Source organism: Cnephaeus nilssonii (genome assembly GCF_951640355.1).
Source record: "Cnephaeus nilssonii genome assembly, chromosome: 5".
Classification (NCBI taxonomy): domain Eukaryota; kingdom Metazoa; phylum Chordata; class Mammalia; order Chiroptera; family Vespertilionidae; genus Cnephaeus; species Cnephaeus nilssonii.
Genome location: NC_137076.1, coordinates 17,855,004 through 17,876,294, shown reverse-complemented (window position 1 = coordinate 17,876,294; position 21,291 = coordinate 17,855,004). Strand labels below are relative to the sequence as shown.

At 49.8% G+C, this 21,291-nt stretch overlaps 1 protein-coding gene across 2 annotated transcripts in view; it reads left to right on the top strand.

Annotated features, from left to right (window-relative positions):
• Positions 1 to 21,195, top strand: part of UPF1 (UPF1 RNA helicase and ATPase) — a 40,618-nt gene extending 19,423 nt beyond the window's left edge. The window contains exons 5-24 of one of the 2 annotated variants that reach the window (XM_079770919.1): positions 107 to 287; positions 4,603 to 4,764; positions 5,378 to 5,462; positions 5,642 to 5,740; positions 6,475 to 6,583; positions 6,681 to 6,840; positions 6,949 to 7,067; positions 8,047 to 8,211; positions 8,311 to 8,425; positions 8,915 to 9,058; positions 9,464 to 9,677; positions 13,852 to 13,969; positions 14,307 to 14,463; positions 15,054 to 15,196; positions 16,184 to 16,358; positions 16,720 to 16,801; positions 17,905 to 18,066; positions 18,152 to 18,369; positions 18,769 to 18,891; positions 19,532 to 21,195. In XM_079770919.1, the coding sequence (XP_079627045.1) occupies positions 107 to 287; positions 4,603 to 4,764; positions 5,378 to 5,462; positions 5,642 to 5,740; positions 6,475 to 6,583; positions 6,681 to 6,840; positions 6,949 to 7,067; positions 8,047 to 8,211; positions 8,311 to 8,425; positions 8,915 to 9,058; positions 9,464 to 9,677; positions 13,852 to 13,969; positions 14,307 to 14,463; positions 15,054 to 15,196; positions 16,184 to 16,358; positions 16,720 to 16,801; positions 17,905 to 18,066; positions 18,152 to 18,369; positions 18,769 to 18,888 (2,728 nt within the window). In that variant the 3' untranslated portion in view covers positions 18,889 to 18,891; positions 19,532 to 21,195. Of the gene's footprint in view, positions 1 to 106; positions 288 to 4,602; positions 4,765 to 5,377; positions 5,496 to 5,641; positions 5,741 to 6,474; positions 6,584 to 6,680; positions 6,841 to 6,948; positions 7,068 to 8,046; positions 8,212 to 8,310; positions 8,426 to 8,914; positions 9,059 to 9,463; positions 9,678 to 13,851; positions 13,970 to 14,306; positions 14,464 to 15,053; positions 15,197 to 16,183; positions 16,359 to 16,719; positions 16,802 to 17,904; positions 18,067 to 18,151; positions 18,370 to 18,768; positions 18,892 to 19,531 lie in introns of both variants that reach the window. The other variant, XM_079770918.1, reaches the window with a different exon arrangement.
• The last annotated feature ends 96 nt before the right edge of the window (positions 21,196 to 21,291 follow it).

Sequence of the window (21,291 nt, the reverse complement as noted above, 5' to 3'; positions counted from 1 at the left end):
TGTGATCACATAATGAAAGATAGGGACTGCCACCTTGGGGTGAAAGGTAAGTCTTGGGGTGGAGGTCATCTTCACCTGGGCTCTTCTTTCCTTGGGGCTTCTATAGGCAGCCCTGTGCCAGTCAGAGCAGCCTTAAGGACATCAACTGGGACAGCTCGCAGTGGCAGCCCTTGATCCAGGATCGCTGCTTCCTCTCCTGGCTGGTCAAGATCCCTTCAGAGCAGGAGCAGCTTCGGGCCCGGCAGATTACCGCCCAGCAGATCAACAAGTTGGAGGAGCTTTGGAAGGTGAGGCCTATTGAGAATGCAGTCTTCCTCAACACTAGTTTCCTGTAGACTTGGGGCAGGGCAAGGGGTGCTGTCTACATAAATAGGACATTCTGGAAGGATTCTGGAGCTTCTACCAGGAGGAGTCCTGACAGGAATTGGCTATGGGTGGACATGTCCAGAGGAGCCTGGGCCTTAGTAGATAGGACTGTGAGTGCATTTTATTTTTTGTTTGTTTGTTTCCATCTTTGTTTGTTTGTTTTCAAAATCTTTTTGTTGAGAGTATTCTAGGTGTCCCCTTTCCCCCCCCCCTTTGCTCCCCTCCACCTAGTTCCATCCCTCCCCAGGCCTTCACCACCCTACTGTCTCTGTCCATAGGTAAGATCTTTGGTTAATCTCTTCCCGTCCTCCTTCCCTCTGAGATTTGTCAGTCTGTTCCATGCTTCCATATCTCTCATTCTATTTTATTCACCAGTTTATTTTGTTCATTAGATTTCTTGTTCATTTATTTTTAAATTCAGTTGTTGATATGTATTTGTTGCCATTTTATTGTTCATATTTTTTATCTCTTCTTCCTCTTCTTGAAGAATACCCTTCAACATTTCATGTAATGCTGGTTTGGTGGTGATGAACTCCTTTAGCTTTTTCTTGTTTGTGAAGCTCTTTATCTGATCTTTAATTCTAAATGAGAGCTTTGCTGGGTAGAGTAATCTTGGTTGTAGATCCTTACTATTCATCACTTTGAATATTTCTTGCCACTCCCTTTTGGCCTGCAAAGTGTTGAGAAATCAGCTGACAGTCATATGGGTGCTCCCTTATAGGTAACTAACTGTTTTTCTCTTTCTGCTTTTAAGATTATCTCTTTGTCTTTAACCCTTGGCATTTTAATTATGATGTCTTAATATGGGCCTCTTTGGGTTCCTCTTGTTTGGGACTCTCTGTACTTCCTGGACTTGTAAGTCTATTTCTTTCATCAGGTAAGGGACGTTTTCTGTCATTTTTCAAATAGGTTTTCAATATCTTCCTCTCTCTCCTCTTCTTCTGGCACCCCCATAATGTGAATGTTGGTACACTTGAAGTTGTCCCAAAGGCTCCTTACACTATCTTCATATTTTTTTATTCCTTTTGCTCTTGCTCTTGAATGTTTTCTTTTGTTGTTGTTGTTTTTTAAATATATTTTTATTGATTTCAAGGAGGAAGGGAGAGAGAGAAACATCAATGATGAGAGTCATTGATTGGCTGCCTCCTGCACGCCCCCTACTGGTGATTGAGCCCGCAATCTGGGTATATGCCCTTGACCAGAATCAAACCGGGACCTTTCAGTCCCCTGGCCAATGCTCTATCCACTGAGCCAAACTGGCTATGGTAGCTTGGGTGTTTTTTACTTCCTCATATTCCTCATATTCCAAATTGTTGATTTGATTCTTGAAATCTTCTACTCTACTGTTGAATCCCTGTAAATTATTCTTTATTTCAGTTAGTGTATGCTTAACACATTAAGCGCCATATCAGTCACCGGTGACTGACACTATACTTTCTGTCCAGACCAGTCAGTCACTGGTGCCGCCAGCATATCAGTGAAATCCGATATCACGGGCTAAACGGAAAGGAAGACAAAACAGGCTTGGCGCTTAACGTGTTAATTTCTGACTGGTCCTTTTTCATGTCTGACATTTGCACTAAGATCCTTGAAAGTCTCATGAAGATCCTGACTAACCTTATAACCATGGTTTTGAACTCTGTATCCAGTAGTATGCTTCTATTTCTTTGATTTGTGACATGTTTCTTTGTCATCGCATTTTGGCTGCTTCCCTGTGTTTGTTTCTATGTATTAGGTAGAGCTGCTATATCTCTTGGAATTGATAGAATAAAAATAGCCTTATGTAGTAGATGCCCTTTAGGGCCCAGTGGCTCAGCCTCCCCAGTCACCTGAGCTGGGCACTCTAGGTGCGCCCCTGTGTGCACAGTCTTGTAGTTGAGCCTTGATTGCTATTGGTGTCACTAGGAGGAGTTGACCTCCAGGCCAATTGGCTGTGAGGACCAGCTGCAACTACAGTGGGAAAACTACTGTGCAGGAAACACCCGTATGGTGCAGGTCTTGCTTTAGTGGGGCTTTGGTGCTCACTGAGTCTGCCTCTTGTGGATGAGTAGAGTTGTAATCTATAATGGTCTGAAACTGTCCACTGGGTGCACTGGCTCCAGGGCCTCCAGGGAGGTGCAGTCAGTCACTTCCTGGGGCCACCTGGCAGGAGCTACAGAAGGTTCTGTAGGCAGCTGCTATTTGCTATTTGTACTGGACTTGGAGGTGCCCAGGGAAGGCCCAGCTGTGAAGCAAGGTAGACTGATGCTAATGCCAGGTCTTGGACCTTTTGTTGATAGGTTTGGGGCACACTCTCACCAGCTGCAGCTTGTTTGAGAGATTTTAGCAAAGTCTGAAGCCTGAACCAGGACAGGCCGTTCATATAAAGCTGCTGCAAACAGCTTGGGTGAAGCTGCAAATTGGATGGGGCCAGATCTCAAGGAATCCCCAGAGTGGAGCAAACAGTATGCTCTAGGTTGATGGAGACTCAAATATGGCTCTGCGATATGGGAGGCCCCAGCACGGGAACAATGACCCTTGTGATACCCCTGTCTGGGAGAATGCCACCCCTGAGTTCTGCCCTGATGCCAGACAATCCAGTTCCTCCCCATATGTGTCTGGGTCCCCCAAAGCCACCTGGGTCTCCAGCAGCCTCTGAGTCATTCAGCCACAACCCCTGCTGATGTTTACAGCCCGTAGTTACGGGGACTTCTCTTCCCTGCTCTAGAACCCTGGGCTGGTAGGGTTGGGACCCCTTGTTCCTCACAGGCGGCCTCCGCAGAGACGATCTCGCTCGCTCCTGATTAAAAAAAAGGCACACATGAGTGTTAGAACAGCCTGTTCTCGGCCTCTGCCCCTCCTACCAGTCTCAGTGTGCTTTCTTCTTTACTTCTCTAGTTGTAGGACTTCTGTTCAGCCAACTTTCAGGCAGTTCTGAATGATGGTTGTTCTGTATTTTAGTTGTAATTTTGATGTGGTTGTGGGAGGCAACAAATATAGGTGTTTACCTATGCTGCCATCTTGGTTCTCTCCCCTGTGGGTGCATTTCAAAACTTTGCTGGGCCTTTGATGTATCTGAGCCAGGGAAATACCAAACTGTGGTGAGTGTGCAGTGGGAAAGGTCACAGTCCCAAAAGTCAGAGACCCTCAACCCAATAGCTGAAGGAGAGAGGGGCCTTCCTTAGGTTTCATGGTGGGGCACCTGCCCTGCCTGCATAGCCATTTCTCTAGGGAAGCCCTTCTGTGATTTTCTGTTTAGATTTTGCTATAAAGTTTTAATAACAAGTATAGAAATTTTAATTAGGCACCTGTATAACCAGAAATCTTAAATGTAAATTTATCTTTACTTCGAGTGCAAGTTAAAATATTTTTCAGGCCCTGGCCAGTGTGACTCAGTTGGTTGAGTATCATCTCATGCACCAAGAGGTCACTGATTCAATTCCTAGTCAGGGCACATGCCTGGCTTGGGGCTCAATCCCTAGTAGAGGACGTGCAGGTGGCAGCTGATTGATGTTTCTCTTTCTCTCTCTTTCTCTCCCTCCCTCCCTCTCCCTTCCTCCCTTCCCCTCTCTCCCTCCCTCCCTTCCTCCCTTTCTCTCCCCCTCCCTCTCGCTTCCTCTCTCTCTCAAGTCAATAAAAACATTTTTAAAAGATTGTTTTTCAGACCTTGTCTAGCAAGGTGTCTTTTCACTTCCATTTTCAAGTTACCACAGTTTTTCACTGTTCCTGTTTATATTTCAGCAGCCCAGATATTGTTCTGTCCCTGCCAGGGAAGAGTGTGTAGCCCTATTGGTGCAATGTAGGATCAGGAGGAAATGGGGAGGTTAAGGCTCCTCTTCTGCTCACACAGCCAGAGGAGCTGGAGGTCTTTCTGGCAGCCTGGAAGAAGTGCTGTCCCTCCCAGTTCAGGGCCAGATGATTGTGGAGGACGCAGCCATTTGGTGGTGTAGGTATGTTAGTTGTGTTCCTGGAGTATCCTCACCAAGACTTACCCCTATTGGTGTAACCTTGTTAGGGAATATTAGGAACAACAGGCATCCAGCTCCCTATGCCACGTGAACTTCCTGATACGAGGGCTCTCCCACAGGGTTGACACCCCTGACTGCTGGCACCCTTCTCAGCATCAGCCCAACATTGGCTTGTCCTGAGAAGTGATGGGTGTTTCCCCATTCCTCTGGTGACTGGTGAGCTCGCATGTAGTTAATTTCATACACAGGTGGAATTGGGGACAAACTCGGTGTGGGTCTTGTCTTCTAGGAGAATCCTTCTGCCACCTTGGAGGACCTAGAGAAGCCCGGAGTGGATGAGGAGCCGCAGCATGTCCTCCTGCGGTATGAGGATGCCTACCAGTACCAGAACATATTTGGGCCTCTGGTCAAGCTGGAGGCTGACTATGACAAGAAACTGAAAGAGTCACAGGTGATGTGGTGTGTGCAGGAGGGTATGGTTGTTTTAACACATCTCTCCTGAGACTGTTAGGATGGTTTTACTTGCAGGCTGCCAACACTATCATGGGCCTCGGCCCAGTGCCTAGAGAGACGGAGCCATGGATCGAAGGCAGATGCTCTGTCACTCAGAGCTAGACACTAGCCTGATTTTAAATTCAACAAAAGTCCCTCACTGTTGGGTTCGCAGTCTTTGCCCGTTGCCACGAGCATCAGATCCAAGGAGCCGCGGTCTGCAGAGGGCACTCTGTGCTAGTCCCACGAAGAGCATGTCTAGGAAGTAAGAGCCGCGGGGCTCCTGGGCCGTGTCCTCAGCTGCTGGCTTCCTTCTCTTCTTCTGAGGACCTCTTGAGAGCAGACGTCGAATGGGGGATCCTGGTTGTCTTCTGCGGGTTCTTAGGTCCTAATGACTTCTCTCCCAGGGGTGCCTTTGTTGGTGTTTCAGGCTGTTGGATGCTGCTTGATGCACCCCAGCATCATGGCTCATGGAGTTGCCGTAGGGCACATGCCTGTGGATACCCAGACACAGGAGTCCAGGCCATGTCTGTGTCACAGGCTAACAGGGCTCTTATTTTTCATGTGCTCAGACTCAAGATAACATCACGGTCAGGTGGGACCTGGGCCTTAACAAGAAGAGAATCGCCTACTTCACTTTACCCAAGACTGACTCTGGTAATGAGGATTTAGTCATAATTTGGTTAAGAGGTGATTTTAAGTTTTAAAATATTTGTGACCATAAATAGCATAATTCCTAGTTTTCCCTTGTAAAATATCCCTTAATTTAAACTCTTCAATGGTAGCCTAGGCACATGTTGAAAACGCTAACTTTTTTGCTCTCTTTTTCCTGGAAGATATGAGGCTCATGCAAGGGGATGAGATATGCCTGCGGTACAAAGGGGACCTGGCGCCCCTGTGGAAAGGGATCGGCCACGTCATCAAGGTCCCTGATAGTATCCTTTGTGTGAAGAAATAGCTAGCACAGGGTTTCTGTGTGTTGGTCACTGTGGAGACCAGTCCTGGGGCCTTGGGTGGAGAGTATGGCCATGGCTGGAGACACCCCTTTGAGTCAAGTTTGTTTCAAGCCACTGAGCCCTTCATTTGGACTCTGAGGGCACACTTTTTTTTTTTTTTTAAATATATATTTTATTGAGTTTTTACAGAGAGGAAGGGAGAGGGATAGAGAGCCAGGAACATCGATGAGAAACATCGATCAGCTGCCTCCTGCACACCCCCCACTGGGGATCTGCCCGCAACCAAGGTACATGCCCCTGACCGGAATCAAACCTGGGACCCTTCAGTCTTCAGGCCGACGCTCTATCCACTGAGCCAAACCGGTTAGGGCTGAGGGCACATTTATATAAAACTAGTAGAAGCACTGCTTTACCTGGAGCCAGGATGCTTTGAGATGTTCACCTCATCTCTAAAGCTCACAGTCAGAACCTGGATTCTAGACGTGGCCAATCCATCCTGGATGACACCCCAAGGTTCACGGGGTAGTTTGGGTCGGGGGAAGTTGCAGGGGACCGGGACACTGGACAGAATCTGTCAGAACATTGGTTTCACTGGCTGTGTTGCCACCTTTTGGCACAATGGGAGGGATATGTCTCTTTAGTAACCAAATAAGAGCTCCTCAGAAAGGTAAACCCAGTTTATGACAAAGATGAACCTTAACTCAGCATTGCAGATTATGGCGATGAGATTGCCATTGAGCTGCGGAGCAGTGTGGGTGCACCTGTGGAGGTGACACATAACTTCCAGGTGGATTTCGTGTGGAAGTCCACCTCATTTGACAGGTGCGTCTGCCCCCAGCTCTAGATGATTCTCCTTTCCTGGGGGTGGGCTTACCACCAGCCTACATGAGCACGTAGCCAACCTGTTGCTTCGCCACAGGATGCAGAGTGCACTGAAGACTTTTGCCGTCGATGAAACTTCTGTATCAGGCTATATCTACCATAAGCTGCTTGGCCACGAGGTGGAGGACGTAATCATCAAGTGCCAGCTGCCCAAGCGCTTCACTGCACAGGGGCTGCCTGACCTCAACCACTCTCAGGTTCTTATCAACCTGGAGATGGTTGGGCCTGGCCCGAAGAGCTGCTGGGTGTGGGGAGGGGGCCCCCCGAGGGCATCTGTACCCCCTAATGGCCACTTGTATCTGAAGGTTTATGCTGTGAAGACTGTGCTGCAAAGACCGCTGAGCCTGATCCAGGGACCGCCAGGAACAGGGAAGACAGTGACCTCCGCCACCATTGTCTACCACCTGGCACGGCAGGGCAATGGGTAGGGATCAGCAGGCCTGACTGCAGGAACGTTTTGGGAGGGTTACCTGCTCACTGTGTTTTACATTATTTGTATTAGGTCAGGCCTCTGGTTGCTTTTAACAAGACAGCCTGCAGCCTGTTGCTCTTCTTTTTATTTATTTATTTTTAAGATTTTTTAGAGAGATGGCCAGTTCATGGGTGGGCGTTCAACCACTGAACTACACCAGTTGTTTGGCTCTCTCTGAAATTAAAAACAACAACATGAAAAATATATATTTAAAAAGTAAGAAACATCAATGATGAGAGAGAATCATTGACCAGCTGTCTCCTTCATGTCCCCCAATGGGGACTGAGCCTCGAACCTGGGCATGTGTCCTGATCAGGAATCGAACCAGCAACCTTTTAGTATATGGAACAACACCCAACTAACTGAGCCACATTGGCCAGGGCAAGCCTGCTGTTCTTAAAGGCAGTATTGTCAGTTCACCCAGGTGGTGCTGTGCTGTATGTACCTCAGCTTGGAAAGTCTTCACCATGAGATGGAGAGGGGTGAGGATGCAGGTCTGTTATTAGCAATACTTTGCATGAGTAGAGTGAAAACTGGTTGGGGACAGGGAGCCCTAGACTGGCTGGGCTTTTAGCTCCTGCATTGTGCCATTCCTGGCTTTAGTCTTTTTTTTTTTAATCTCAGGAATGGAGAGGGGGAGAGAGAGAGAAACATTGATGATGATGAGAGAATCATTGATCAGCTGCCTCCTGCACGCCCCCTACTGGGGATCAAGCCCACAACCGAGCATGTGCCCTTGACCAGAATTGAACCCGGGACCCTTCTGTCAGGCCAACGCTCTATCCACTGAGCCAAACCAGCTAGGGCTCCTGGCTTTTAGTCTCAGGTTTGTCTGCACTGCCTGTGATTGAAAACAACAGTCTTAGGTACATAGCATTTCATTAATCTCCTCTGGGCAAGCACTGAGATATTCATTCGCTTTTTGTTTAAGGCCTGTGCTCGTCTGTGCTCCAAGTAACATAGCTGTGGATCAGCTGACTGAGAAGATCCACCAGACTGGGCTGAAAGTTGTGCGGCTCTGCGCTAAGAGCCGCGAGGCCATTGACTCCCCGGTGTCATTCCTGGCCCTGCACAACCAGATCCGGAACATGGATAGGTGGGTGTCAGGTACCTGGCTGCGGTGGGGGGAGGGGAGTCTCCTCTGTGTGGCCCTGGTGCAAGTCCTCCATGCCCACTGCTGTGCCTGTGCTTCCAGCATGCCAGAGCTGCAGAAGCTGCAGCAGCTGAAGGACGAGACTGGGGAGCTGTCATCTGCCGATGAGAAGCGGTACCGAGCCCTGAAGCGCACAGCTGAAAGGGAGCTGCTCATGGTGAGGTCCTGGGCCTTAGGGCATATGATGGCACCTTTAGTTAGGTTGTGCCTGCTTTTGGAAGAAAGCTTAGGTACCCTGAGACGGTGCATACATGATTTTTTAGTAGTTTCTACTGCCTGCCAAGCCTCCCTGCTGCTGGGAACTTGGGGTCTTGGTCTGTACCCTCGGGGTGGGTCTGTTATTTCATGACAAATCAACCAAAAGTGGATCCCAGCCCAGCACCTGTTCCCCGGCTCAGCACTGCTCCCCAGAGGCTGTCTCAAGCACCGAGCCGTCTGTGCTGAGAGGTTTTCTCTGGTAAGGCCCACCACTTAGGATCTCAAAAGTTTATGTGAGTGCTGTCAGGGAGAGAGAGCTTATTTTCGTGGTTGTCAAGAGGGCAGGGACCAGAGTGGTATCATGTTCTGTTCTGCCTACCTGCCCTTCGGCGCCTGGTAACCTGTACTGTTGCAGGTGCCCCTGATGCTCACACACTCTCTTCCCCAGAACGCGGACGTCATCTGCTGCACGTGTGTGGGTGCAGGGGACCCCAGGCTTGCCAAAATGCAGTTCCGCTCCATTCTTATCGACGAGAGCACCCAGGCCACGGAGCCAGAGTGCATGGTCCCTGTGGTCCTTGGAGCCAAGCAGGTGGGCCAACCCCTTTCATGGTGTTCTTGTTTGAAAACTGGTGTGCATTCTCTCCTGTTCCAGTTCTGTATAATTCTTAATGCTGGAGGTTGTGTGTGATTTTTAACATCCTGTGAGGCTGGGTTTTTGTTTTTTTTTAACATCCTGGACACCCTGACAGAGCTCAAGGATGCATGGTGAGCCTTTTAAGGGGTCTTTGAGAGCATCTCTGTGTGGGTCCTGAATGAATGTCTGAGTGTGTTTCATGTCTGTGGTGGACAGTTTCCCATGCCCAGTCAGTATCTTACCACTGGAATTTGCATGACTTGGTGGTTATGTGGACCCCGGGCCCCTTAGTCTTCTGAGAATGGATGTCCCAGCTGCTTCATGCTTGAACCTCTCACCTGTGTGGGCCTCTCATCACAGCTGATCCTTGTGGGTGACCACTGCCAGCTGGGCCCCGTGGTGATGTGCAAGAAGGCAGCCAAGGCCGGGCTGTCTCAGTCACTGTTTGAGCGCCTGGTGGTGCTCGGCATTCGTCCAATCCGCCTGCAAGTTCAATATCGGATGCACCCTGCACTCAGTGCCTTCCCTTCCAACATCTTCTACGAGGGCTCTCTGCAGAATGGTGTCACTGCAGGTAATACTCAGCAGGGGGTCAGTGGAAACATGCGGTCACTTCCTTCCTGAGTGGCTTTACTAGCAGCCATTTGTGTGTGAGAGGTGCCTCCAAGAGGTGCCATGGTCAGCAGTACAGCATGTCCACTCTGCAGTGTGGATGGCCAGTTCTCAGAGCTCATGTCCTGGGATCCACAAGATGGGAAGGCAAGGTTCCTTTCAGAGTGAAGTTGGCATATGCCCTTTGCTGTGCTGACACTTGCACTAATGGTTCAAAAGCAGCACTGGGAACCAGCAGAGATTTCAGCAGAAGTCTGGATGGTGCCATCAGACTACTGTATGTAATCACTGCCACACGCTTATGGCAACCAACACCCTAAGTGCATATCCTTGTGACACTGGTGGGTATGCAAGGTACTTGATGAATGAAGGACTCACTGGTCATTCAGCTGGGGGAGTATTTATTTTCCTGAAAACAAAGCAAACTTATGACTTTAAGAAAAACAACTAACAGTATTTACCACTAGTGATAAAATCTGAGGATTCAACAAAAATTAATATTTTAGAATCCTCATGTCCCCTAGCATGAGCTAAGTGTTCCCAGTGCTGACTAGTTTTTCTGATGAGATTAAGGTGGTGACAGTGTCTGTGAGGGGAGTCAGTAGGTACTTCTTATCCTAACGGCTAGCGAGGGTGTTGCAAAGTCACTTGGGTCAAAGGCTGTCCCGTGCACAGGGCAGAGGAGAGAGGCTTTCGTCACAGGCCTACCCGGCACCATCTGTCCAGCTTTGGTGGAGAATTGAGTGAATCCCACAGTTGTGGGAAAAAGCTATAAAACATGTCACCAGTCCTAGCTGGTTTGGCTCAGTGGATAGAGTGTTGGGCTGTGGACTGAAGGGTCCCAGGTTTGATTCCGGTCGGCTCGATCCCCAGTGGAGGGGGAGGGGGCGTGCAAGAGACAGCCAATCAGTGATTCTCATCATTTCTATCTCCCTCTTCCTCTCTGAAATGAATAAAATTTTTAGAATAAAATAAAATCAGGATGGATATCTTGGCTATGGAGGTTTCCCTGAGGAGTGAGGGGCCAGCCCCACACCAGCCCCCCTAGCCAAGGGTTCCAGTACCAGAAGAGAAGTCCCCACAATTCCTAGCTGTAGAATCAGCAGGAATTGTGGCTGAGTGGCATGGAGACTGCTGGCCCCAGGCAGTTTCTCTTAAAGGGCTCTTTCTCCCCTCTGAGCTCCAGCACTGGGGCAGCAGCTTGAAAGGAACCTGAGACATTCAAGGAGAAACTAACCTGCCTAGAATTAGAGCAAGAGCTGGAGGGGCAGTTTTCTCCCAGACAGATGTGCTGGCAGAGGCTATTGTTTCTTTTTCTTTTTCTTTTAAATAATTTTATTGATTTCAGAGAGGAAGGGAGAGGAAGAGAGAGATAGAAACATCAATGATGAGAGGGAACCATTGATTGGCTGCCTCCTGCAGGTTGGACCGAGCCCACAACTCAGGCATGTGCCTTTGACCGAATCGAACCCGGGACCCTTCGGTCTGCAGGCCGACGCTCTATCCACTGAGCCAAACGGGCAAGGGCAAGGCCATTGTTTCTTTGCTGAGCCCCTTCCCCCCGCTACACACACACACACACACACACACACACACACACACACACACACACAGCCAGCAGGCAGGGCACCATAGTTAAATTTCCATCAACCTGGCTCATACTTTTCACCCCACTCTGGTGATTCCCTGAAACCCCACACCTCCCTACTTGCAGGCTCATCCAAGCTATTTCCATACAACTTGCCTCTCTTGCCTCAGGCTTTGGACTTTCTTAAAATTTCTCAAGCAAGCAGCAGCTGGCCTGAGTGTGCCCCATATCTCTCAGTAAGTGACCCCAGGCTGAGCACTAGCAACAGCTTTCCTTGATACAGAGGTTGGCCTCTCCTGGACATCTTCAAGCCCAACACAAGTAGCAGCCATCTACAGATTGCTTTGTAGCTCATGCTGGGAGGCCCCAAGAAGGGCATAGACAGTGGCTGACTTTGTACCTCCCGGGAGGCCCCAGAGTCTGTGCACCTGGTGGTCAGCTTCAGACCATGCTAGTTTGCAACCTTACCACATTCAAAGGGTGGACTCGGTGAGCACCAAAGCCCCACTAAAGCAAGTCCTGCTCCATGGGTTGGCTCCTATACAGCAGCTCTTCAGCTCTAGTCACAGCTGAACCTCACAACCAATTGGCCTAGGAGTCAGTCCCTCCCAGTGATGCCAACATCAATCAAAGCATAGCATAGCTACAGTAGGACAGTGCACACAGCTCACACAGGGGCACACCCGAGTGCCCAGCTCAGGTGAGTGGAGAGGCTGAGTCACTGGGCCCTACAGGACACCTACTACTCAAAGCCTCTCTACCAAGTCCAGGAGACATAGCAGATCTACCTAATATATAGAAACAAACCCTGGGAAGCAGCCAAAATGCAGAGACAATTGTCTCAAATGAAAGAACAGAAGGAGATTCTTCAGAAAAACTAAATGAAATGGAAGCAAAAAAACTACCTGATACAGAGTTCAAAATAATTGTTATAAGATGCTTAAAAAACTTACTGAGAACTTCAAGAAACTTAGAACTTGAAGGAACTTTATGAGAACATAAGCAACATAAAAAAGGAACAGTCAGAAATGAAAGATACACTAAATGAAATGAATAATTTACAGTGAAGTAGAGGGTGCCAAGAATAAAATTAACAATTTGGAATATAAGGAAGCAAAAAACACCCAATCAGAACAGCAAAAAGGAAAAGAACCCAACAAATATGAAGATAATATAAGGAGCCTCTGGGACAACTTCAAGCGTACCAACATTCACATTATGGGGGTGCCAGAAGGAGAGGAAAGAGAGCAAAATATTGAAAACCTATTTGAAAAAATGACAGAAAACATCCCTTACCTGGTGAAAGAAATAGACTTACAAGTCCAAGAAACACAGAATTGCAAACAAGATGAACCCAAAGAGGTCCACACTAAAACACATCCTAATTAAAATGCCAAAGGTTATAGACAAAGATGATCTTACAAGCAACAAGAGAAAAGCAGTTACCCTAAGGGAGTTCCCAGATGACGGTCAGCTGATTTCTCAACAGAAACTTTGCAGGCTAGAAGGGAGTGACAAAAAATATTCAAAGTGATGAAAAGCAAGGACTAGAACCAAGATTACTCTACCCAGCAAAAGTGTCATTTAGAATTGAAGGTGAGATAAAGAGCTTCACAGACAAGAAAAATATAAAGGTGTTCATCACTACCAAACTGGTATTACATGGAATATTAAAGGGTCTTCTTTAATAAGAAGAGGGGGTGGGGGGGAGATAGAAAATAGGAACAGTAAACTGGCAATACATACATATCTATCAGCAATTGAATCCAAAGATCAAAATGAACAAATAGAACAGAGGCAGACTCATAGGTACAGAGAACATTTTGATGGTTGCAGGATTAGAGGGGGGTAAATGGTATGGGTGAAAAAGGTGAAGGGATTTAGAAGTACAAATTAGTCATAGCCCCTGGATACAGACAATAGGTGAAGGCCTGGGACAGTGTGGGCGATGGGTGGAGGGAGGCAAAAGGGAAAATACGGACATCTGTAATACTCTTAACAATAAAATAAACTTTGAAAAAAAAGACATTTGGCAGCAGACCCTGGGCTAATGGGCGACTGCACTCACCAGCTGGCCTCTGTCCTCACTTGAATGATAAGAGACAGACTTGATCTCATTTCTAGCTTGACATGAAATGTATGCTTGCATGTATACTTGCATGTCGATGTTAGGCTGTTGTCATGCAGAAACATTGGTTTCCTCACACGAATTTGCTGGATAGACATGCTCCTTTGACAGGAGAGGTTGCTCAATAGTGTGGTCCACAAAAGCCAATTGTAGAGGCTTTTGAGTCCTGTGAGGGCAGTAGTAAAGCTCTAGAAGGAAATAGGAGAACATCTTCATGGGCGTGAGCATAGGTTTCGTAATTAGCTGTAGAAAGCACTAACCAGGAAGACCTGTTCAGGGAATGAGCAGCTCTTCGTTGAGTGTCATGTGCATGGCTTCACTCAGTCCTTGCATCTTGGGCAGGGGATCCTTCGGATGGCTTCTGGCTGTGTTTTTCTTCTCTGACGGGAAGTGTTGCCTCTTTTCCCTCCCCAATGACAGCGGATCGAGTGAAGAAGGGGTTTGACTTCCAGTGGCCCCAACCTGATAAGCCGATGTTCTTCTATGTGACCCAGGGCCAGGAGGAAATCGCCAGTTCGGGTACCTCCTACCTAAACAGGTATGCAGAGGTTTGCCTGCCACAGCAGCTGGTTTCAGTGGCAGCTTGGCCAACGCTTAATGTATGTAATGCTGGTCTGAAACTGCCCTCCTCACTCTGTTCTGTTCAGGTTTCTCAGGCCACAGCATGTTCTCGTTTTGCTTTTCAGTGTGTTGTTTTATGTTGAGCAGATTGTTTTTGTATGTATGTGTGGTGAGCTTTTTCTGTCCTCTATGACTCTCTTGGTCCAGGACAGGATGGCCCCACCGTGGGCATAGCTGCCCCTGCACCTCCCATAGCCTCTGGTCTCAGGAGCCCACAGGTGCAGCCCAGGGAACTGAATGCCTGGTTTCCTTAGGACGGAGGCTGCAAATGTTGAGAAGATCACCACAAAGCTGCTGAAGGCAGGTGCCAAGCCGGACCAGATTGGCATCATCACACCCTATGAGGGCCAGCGCTCCTACCTGGTGCAGTACATGCAGTTCAGCGGCTCCCTGCACACCAAGCTGTACCAGGTGCGAGCTCCATCTCCCTCTGCCACACTGACCTTGATCACCTGGCCAGGGAGGTTTACATTCGAATGTTAACCTTTCTGCTGAGTCCTGCAAATCAAGACTGTCTTAAGAGTTAGAAGTGTGAGACAAGGTTCATAAAGTTTTTCTCAGGATACTTTTCAGAGTATAACTTGAAAAGGCTCCAGGGTTGACCATTAGGGCTGTGGTGTGTGCTACTTTGTAGTGGATGTTTCTTATCCATGAGAATGCTGTCCACTTTTGGGTAAATACCTGGGTAAAATGTCTAAGTGTATCTCATGAGGGTGCAGGACAACATAATTATTTTTCCATGTGGAAATGAACCATACTTTAAAGTATGGTTCTGACAGTGACATGTGGTCTTTGTTCTGTTAATTTGGGAATAGTCTTGGGTGTTAAAATGAGCAAGTATGCTTTTATTATTGGGAACCAGATTACCAAGAATAAAAAGACAAAGTGGGAAGGCCAGGGCCGGGGACCAGGAATTCAGTGGTGCATTTGGACCTGCTTCATGTTGCCTACGGGTCCTTGAGGGCAGCCTGCTGACTGACCATGACCATGTGTCCCTGCAGGAGGTGGAGATTGCCAGTGTGGATGCATTCCAGGGGCGTGAGAAGGACTTCATCATCCTTTCCTGTGTGCGAGCCAACGAGCACCAAGGCATCGGGTTTTTAAATGACCCTAGGCGGCTTAACGTGGCCCTGACCCGAGCAAGGTACAATGGTTGAATCCTGTCTGGGCTTGTAGGTGGCAATTGCCACCTTCCTGTCTCAGGGTGCTTCAGAGGGACTATTACTCAGGGTGTGACTTTGGGAGGCCTCTCACTTCCTGATCCCCCTGTTAACAGTCCTCGCACCCCAGCCACATCTTGGGCTGGCAGGACAGGGCCTGGGATGGGGGCTTCGCCAATTCCTGAGGTCCAAAGGCTACAGCAACAACTTAGAAAGGAGGGCTCACCTGCGAGTACTTTGCTTCTGTGTCCTGGTGGTTTTCTGTGGTCTCAGTCTCATGGACAATGTCCGTTCTGGCCCTTCTGACTTGAGATTCAAACCCAGTGCCAGGCATGTGTCCCTGTCGAGTTGTTGAACTATGACTCTAACGTTTTGGCCCTGACTCCTTTTTGGTTCTGGAATGTAACTGCTCTGAAATAATGGTAACAGCAGAAGAGACTTGGAGAACAAGGTGGCTCCCGTGCTGCCCCTGTGCCAGCCGGAGGTCAGGCTCATGTTCCTACATCAATTCTTTCCCCACCCAGGACACTTGGTTTTCATGGTTACCCCTTTCTGTTGTACACTATGGTTAGGTGGCCAGCATGGGGACGTGTCTCTAACACAGCTGGGTGAAGGTAAGTGTCCACAGAAGCTAGGCCCAGTCTCAGGCATCAAGTTACATGCCTTGTCAGGTTCCCTGAGGCATCTTAGGAGGCCAACTTGAGGCTACAACAAAGAAACTGGTCTCTGAGCTAACCTGCCAACCGGGTTTTTTGTCATCTGAGCCCTTAGAAATCCACTTCCAAATAAGCTCAGTGCAATGTTAACAGCTTGTAGGGTGGGCTCCAGTGCCAGGCATCTAGGCAGGGAGGCTGAGGGTGGCCCTCAGTGACTTTGGACTCGGGTTTTGAATTTGTTTGGCCTCAGACTGTTCTATGTGGTGTTTGCTATGAGGCCATAAGCACCATGTTCTTTGTGCCCACACCTTGCAGATATGGGGTCATCATTGTGGGCAACCCTAAGGCCCTGTCCAAGCAGCCCCTGTGGAACCACCTGCTGAATTACTACAAGGAGCAGAAGGTGCTGGTGGAGGGGCCCCTGAATAACCTGCGGGAGAGCCTCATGCAGTTCAGCAAGCCCCGGAAGCTGGTCAACACCATCAACCCTGTGAGCTGTGGCCGGTAGTCAGGAGGGATGGGACCCCTTTTCCTCCAAGCCCCCGTTTTGGCATCTGGCAGTGAGCAATGGCTGTGTAGCCTGTGGAAAGCGTGTGCATGTCAGTGTGTGAAGAGGAGCAATGTGTGCTGGCTCCCCATACCAGTGTCCTGAGGGCTGGGGGTGTACGGGCGAAGTCCTGGGGGTATCTAGGAGTGAGACAGGCAGTTAGGAAACCTTGTGAACCCAGGGTGCCTTGGGGGGTGAAGGGTACAGGGCTGCTTGAACCGAAGCCAGAGATGGAATGTTGAGCATCAAAGGCTGAGTTATTGAAAGAGGAGTGGGATTTCTCACCTACCCAAACCCTCTGCAGGGAGCCCGCTTCATGACCACAGCTATGTATGATGCCCGGGAGGCCATCATCCCAGGATCGGTCTATGATCGGAGCAGCCAGGGTAAGTCCTCTCTGTGGGGGCCTGGGCCAGCGCTGAGGATGTTGACCCTTCCCACGCCTGCACTGCATCTGTCCACAGAAACCTGCCTGACAGCGAGTTCTTTCTCAGCTTCCCTCCTCTGAGATCAAAGTGTTGGTCTTTGGCAGTTTCTAAAAATAAGATATTTTTAAATAACCCAGTTCTGCCGGGTTGCCCCCATGCCCCCACCCCACCTGCCCTGTGCTCCCCTTTTCAATGGGAACTCACACATGCAGTTCCTCCAAGTGGCCTGCAACCTCATTTCAGGTTTTGTCTCCTTCCTGAAGGTCTCCTTCTGCTTTGTCAGAGCTCAGAGTTGGGAGCATGTTCTTGTCTCCTATGTGGAGTCTCTATGTCCAAAGGCTGAGTCTGACCCCTGCTGGCTGGAACACCTCTTCCTGCCTGAGCCAGTGTAGACGGTTCCCTTTCATCCCCCAGGTTCCTGCCTGCTGGGACCCTTCCCCACCCCAATCACCACAGAGGGTGACACAGCGCCCTGTCACTCAGTTCAGTGCCACCTGCCCACGGTTTTTACTGTGGGCTTTGTTCCCTCCTATGCTCGGTATTCATCTGAGGGCAGGTGTGTCCCGGATCCTCTTCTCACATGTTCTCAGCAGCCCCCTTTCTTTGACCCGGTATTTGCCTGGCTTCTGGGTTCAGATTGGGGATCGTGTTCTCTAACAACAACAATCCTCTCATCACCACATCTAGCAAGTTGCTGTGGAGCTTAGGCATTCTCTTGCTTTTTGGTGTGTGTGGTATGAACATACGTTTTGGCACAGAAAGGACCATTTTTACTTGAAATATTGAGTGGTAGTTCTCAATTTGTCAGGTCCCTGTAGTTGTGTCAGAATCCCCTAGGAAAACAGGTGGTTTCCCAGGCACCACCCCCAGCAGGTTGAGAAGGGGATTGATGGTGAGAATCTGCAGTAGGCAGTTTTTGCTGTGGGGATACCCTAAAAACTACAAGCAGAGCAGTAACAGGATGGGATAGGCATCCCACTGCAGGCAGAGTAGCTGACGGGAAGTAGGCAGCAGACTCATCTGTACACAGTGGAGAACTTGCCATGTACCCTGTCTTACAGGCCGACCCTCGAACATGTACTTCCAGACCCACGACCAGCTTGGCATGATCAGTGCTGGCCCCAGCCATGTGGCCGCCATGAACATTCCCATCCCCTTCAACCTGGTCATGCCACCCATGCCACCTCCAGGGTATTTTGGACAGGCTAACGGGCCAGCTGCAGGTGAGCGAGCACCAGGCCTCGGAGCAAAATCACTTGTCATTTAGGCTTAGACCTCCTTCAAGGAATCCTGGACACTGTATTTCAGGCCGAGGCACCCCAAAAGGCAAGACGGGTCGTGGTGGACGCCAGAAGAACCGCTTTGGCCTTCCTGGGCCCAGCCAGACGAACCTGCCCAGCAGCCAGGCCAGCCAGGATGTGGCATCACAGCCCTTCTCTCAGGGGGCCCTGACACAGGGCTACATCTCCATGAGCCAACCCTCCCAGATGAGCCAGCCTGGTCTCTCCCAGCCTGAGCTGTCCCAGGTGAGCTGGCTGCACTGAACTTGAAACACATCCCACTTGCAGAAAAGTTAGGCCAACCCAGGGTGCCACACACGCACGCACGCACGCACACACACACCCTTACCCTTGACACACTCCCCAAAGGACTCAGGAGGAGGATGGCCTCCTGCATGGCTGCCCTCAGCAGTGGTGTTACGGGTTGAGAACGTTCTGTCCATGATGCTGCCCTTTCAAGCAGTCCTAGGTCACCCGTCTCAGTGGTGAGGTAACCAGTGTGGGTCTCCTGCTGCTCAGGTTTCAGGACTACTTTTTCAGACTCTTCTCTGGGCTTGGGAGGGGCTGAACACACAGCAGATTCTCAAAGTTGCAAGGACATGAGCCAGTTCTCTGGCTGCTCATCTCCCCAACTGTGTCTTTCAGGACAGTTACCTTGGTGATGAATTTAAGTCCCAGATTGATGTGGCGCTGTCGCAAGATTCCACGTACCAGGGGGAGCGGGCGTACCAGCATGGTGGAGTGACGGGGCTGTCCCAGTACTAGAAGGCAAGCCAACTCCGGAGGAGGGCTTCACCGGGCCCTGGACTTGTCAGGAAACTCAGGAAATGTGGGAGTCTCAAGTCCAGGAGGGGCCAACTCATCATTGTGACCTGTCACTTCAAGTCCCTGCACCTCTCCCTGTGTTATGTCCTCTCCTGAGAGTCCTAGAACTCCTGAGAAAGGCTGATTGTGGAGGCCCATAGTCCCCTGGGCAGGCAGGGAGGAGGACATCCCTTTCCCTGACTGGCAGCTTGTGAGGGTGACGGGTCCTGGCACTAAGTGCATGCGGAACTTCTGCAGAAGGTGCCTGTGAGTCATGTCTTGTAGTTCCAAGGCACCTTCCTTCTGGCAAGGCCTCTTCTCCCATTGCTGTGGGGCTGTTGGTGTGCCAAGAAGAGTTGTGTGCTGGTACTGCTGGGCGAAGGGGTGCCACTCTTACAGCACAGGCTGTAGCCTTAGCTTTTGACTGCCTTCTGTCTCTGGTTGGAAAGTCAGTGGTCTGAGGGCTGTCCAGCACGTGAGGTCCCATTTTACAGGTGAGAACGTAGGTGCTTAGTGGAAATAGGGAGAAAGCACCTTGCCTTCCAGGCAAGGCTGGGCTCCTACCTCCTCTGATAGTCTGTGCCCTCTCCCTCTCTCTCTATAGGTGGCAGCGGAAGAGCTAAGCTTTGTGGCTTAGTCCATCAGCATCTTATTCTGGGTAATAAAAAATAAAATAAATGGATACCTGTTTTCCACTGCTAAAACTGAAGCACCACTGTGAGCAACAGGAGAGGGAGAGGAGCACCCGAGGGAGAGCAGCCCGAGATAGTGAGCGCCCACTGCTGGCACCGCGGCGAGGAGACAGAGGGAGAGCGGAGGTGGGGCCGGCCAGCCCGAGAGCCCTGCAGCCAGCTCGCCAAGGAGGCCCAGCTCGCCGCGTCTACACCTGGGTCTGCGACCAGGAGGAGGGAGGAAGACCCTCATCTCAGAGTAGCCCTTTCCTCTGTTCTTTCTTTCTTTTTCTCTTTTATTGAAAGGGGACTACGTTTTACCAGGAACAACTCACATTTCTGTGCTGAACAGGCTCCTTGCAGCCGTGCCTAGAGAGCCCCGCTGAGGCGCGTGTTCTGTCCACACTGAGACCTTGCAGTCACGCCGCCTGTGTTCTAAGAGGGTTTTCATTTAAAGAAAATGTGGTGTTTGGGGTTTTCTGTTTGTTTTTTAAAGATTCTTTCAAAGGAGTACTGAAAAATACTTTCCTGAGTTTGTCTCTCAAATCTTAGTGGTGGACCTGGGAGATGCAAGAAGCTTCCAGAAACGAAGTTTAAACGAGCCACACAACGAGGTTAGGATGAACACCTGTGACGCGATCATGGAGAGGAAGATTTTTGTTTTCAGTTTAGTTTCCAGCAGCTTCTCCCTGTGCGTCAGGGCAGTGAGAACATCACCTGGGCCCACGGGCTCCGCTGGACTCCGAGAAGCGAGGCACTTCTCGCATGCAGTGGACTCAGTCCCCGGAAGGGCCCAGCAAGGCCAGCCACGAGGCTGGAGGGTGGGGAGGTCGTGGTTCCTCACCCAGCGGCTTCTTCCCCAGGGAGGTGCCCACAGGCCCTGTGGCCACAGACAAGCCGAGAGCCTTCCCCCCAACCCCCTTCTCCACCCCACTCCCAAATTTTGAGCCCTTCTACCTGTGAGCATAGCTTCAATGAGTTGGGGTGGTTTTCACTTTATTTGGGAAAAGAAGTTTCGGAAATAAGTTGGTTCTGTGCTGAAGGTGCTTGGGGGAGTGTCACTTCAGCTGTACAAATGGGCATCAACCTGGATCTGCACTGTGGAAGTTCTTGTGGTTGGGAAAGGTCCCCTGTGGGGTAGGTGTGTGTTCATCATCCTGGTGACCACCAAGTTGAAAACTTTCCTGCTTACCCAGGTCCTAGTGACCATGACCCCCAGCATCCCTTCCCCATGCGTCTGACACTGGCCCTTATCCCAGAACCTCCAGATGCCATCTGGTACACGGAGAAACGGGGACACACAGGCACCTTCCTTCTGGCAAGGCCTCTTATCCCATTGCTGTAGGGCTTTTGGTAGGCCACCTAGAGGCATTGCGCTTGGATAGGCTTCTGCTGTGACCCGTGTGCCCTCGCACTGCCCTGTTCCTTCTTTGGAGTGCTCTACCTCGCTCTGTGCTGTTGGCTTTTGTTCACCTTCTAGCAGCAATTACTCTGAGTTTTCCAAATCAAGGAGCATCTTGTACCAAGGCAATGTCATTTCTGATTTTTGGTCAATTTGTTTTAAGCTCTTTTGTCACCAATAAAATGTTAAAAACAACTCTTGCATGTGTCACAGAGCTGGATAAGCTACAGGGGGTGGGAGAGCATTTGGTCTGGGGTCCTGCAATCTGAAGGGCAAAGCTAAGAAGGGCTG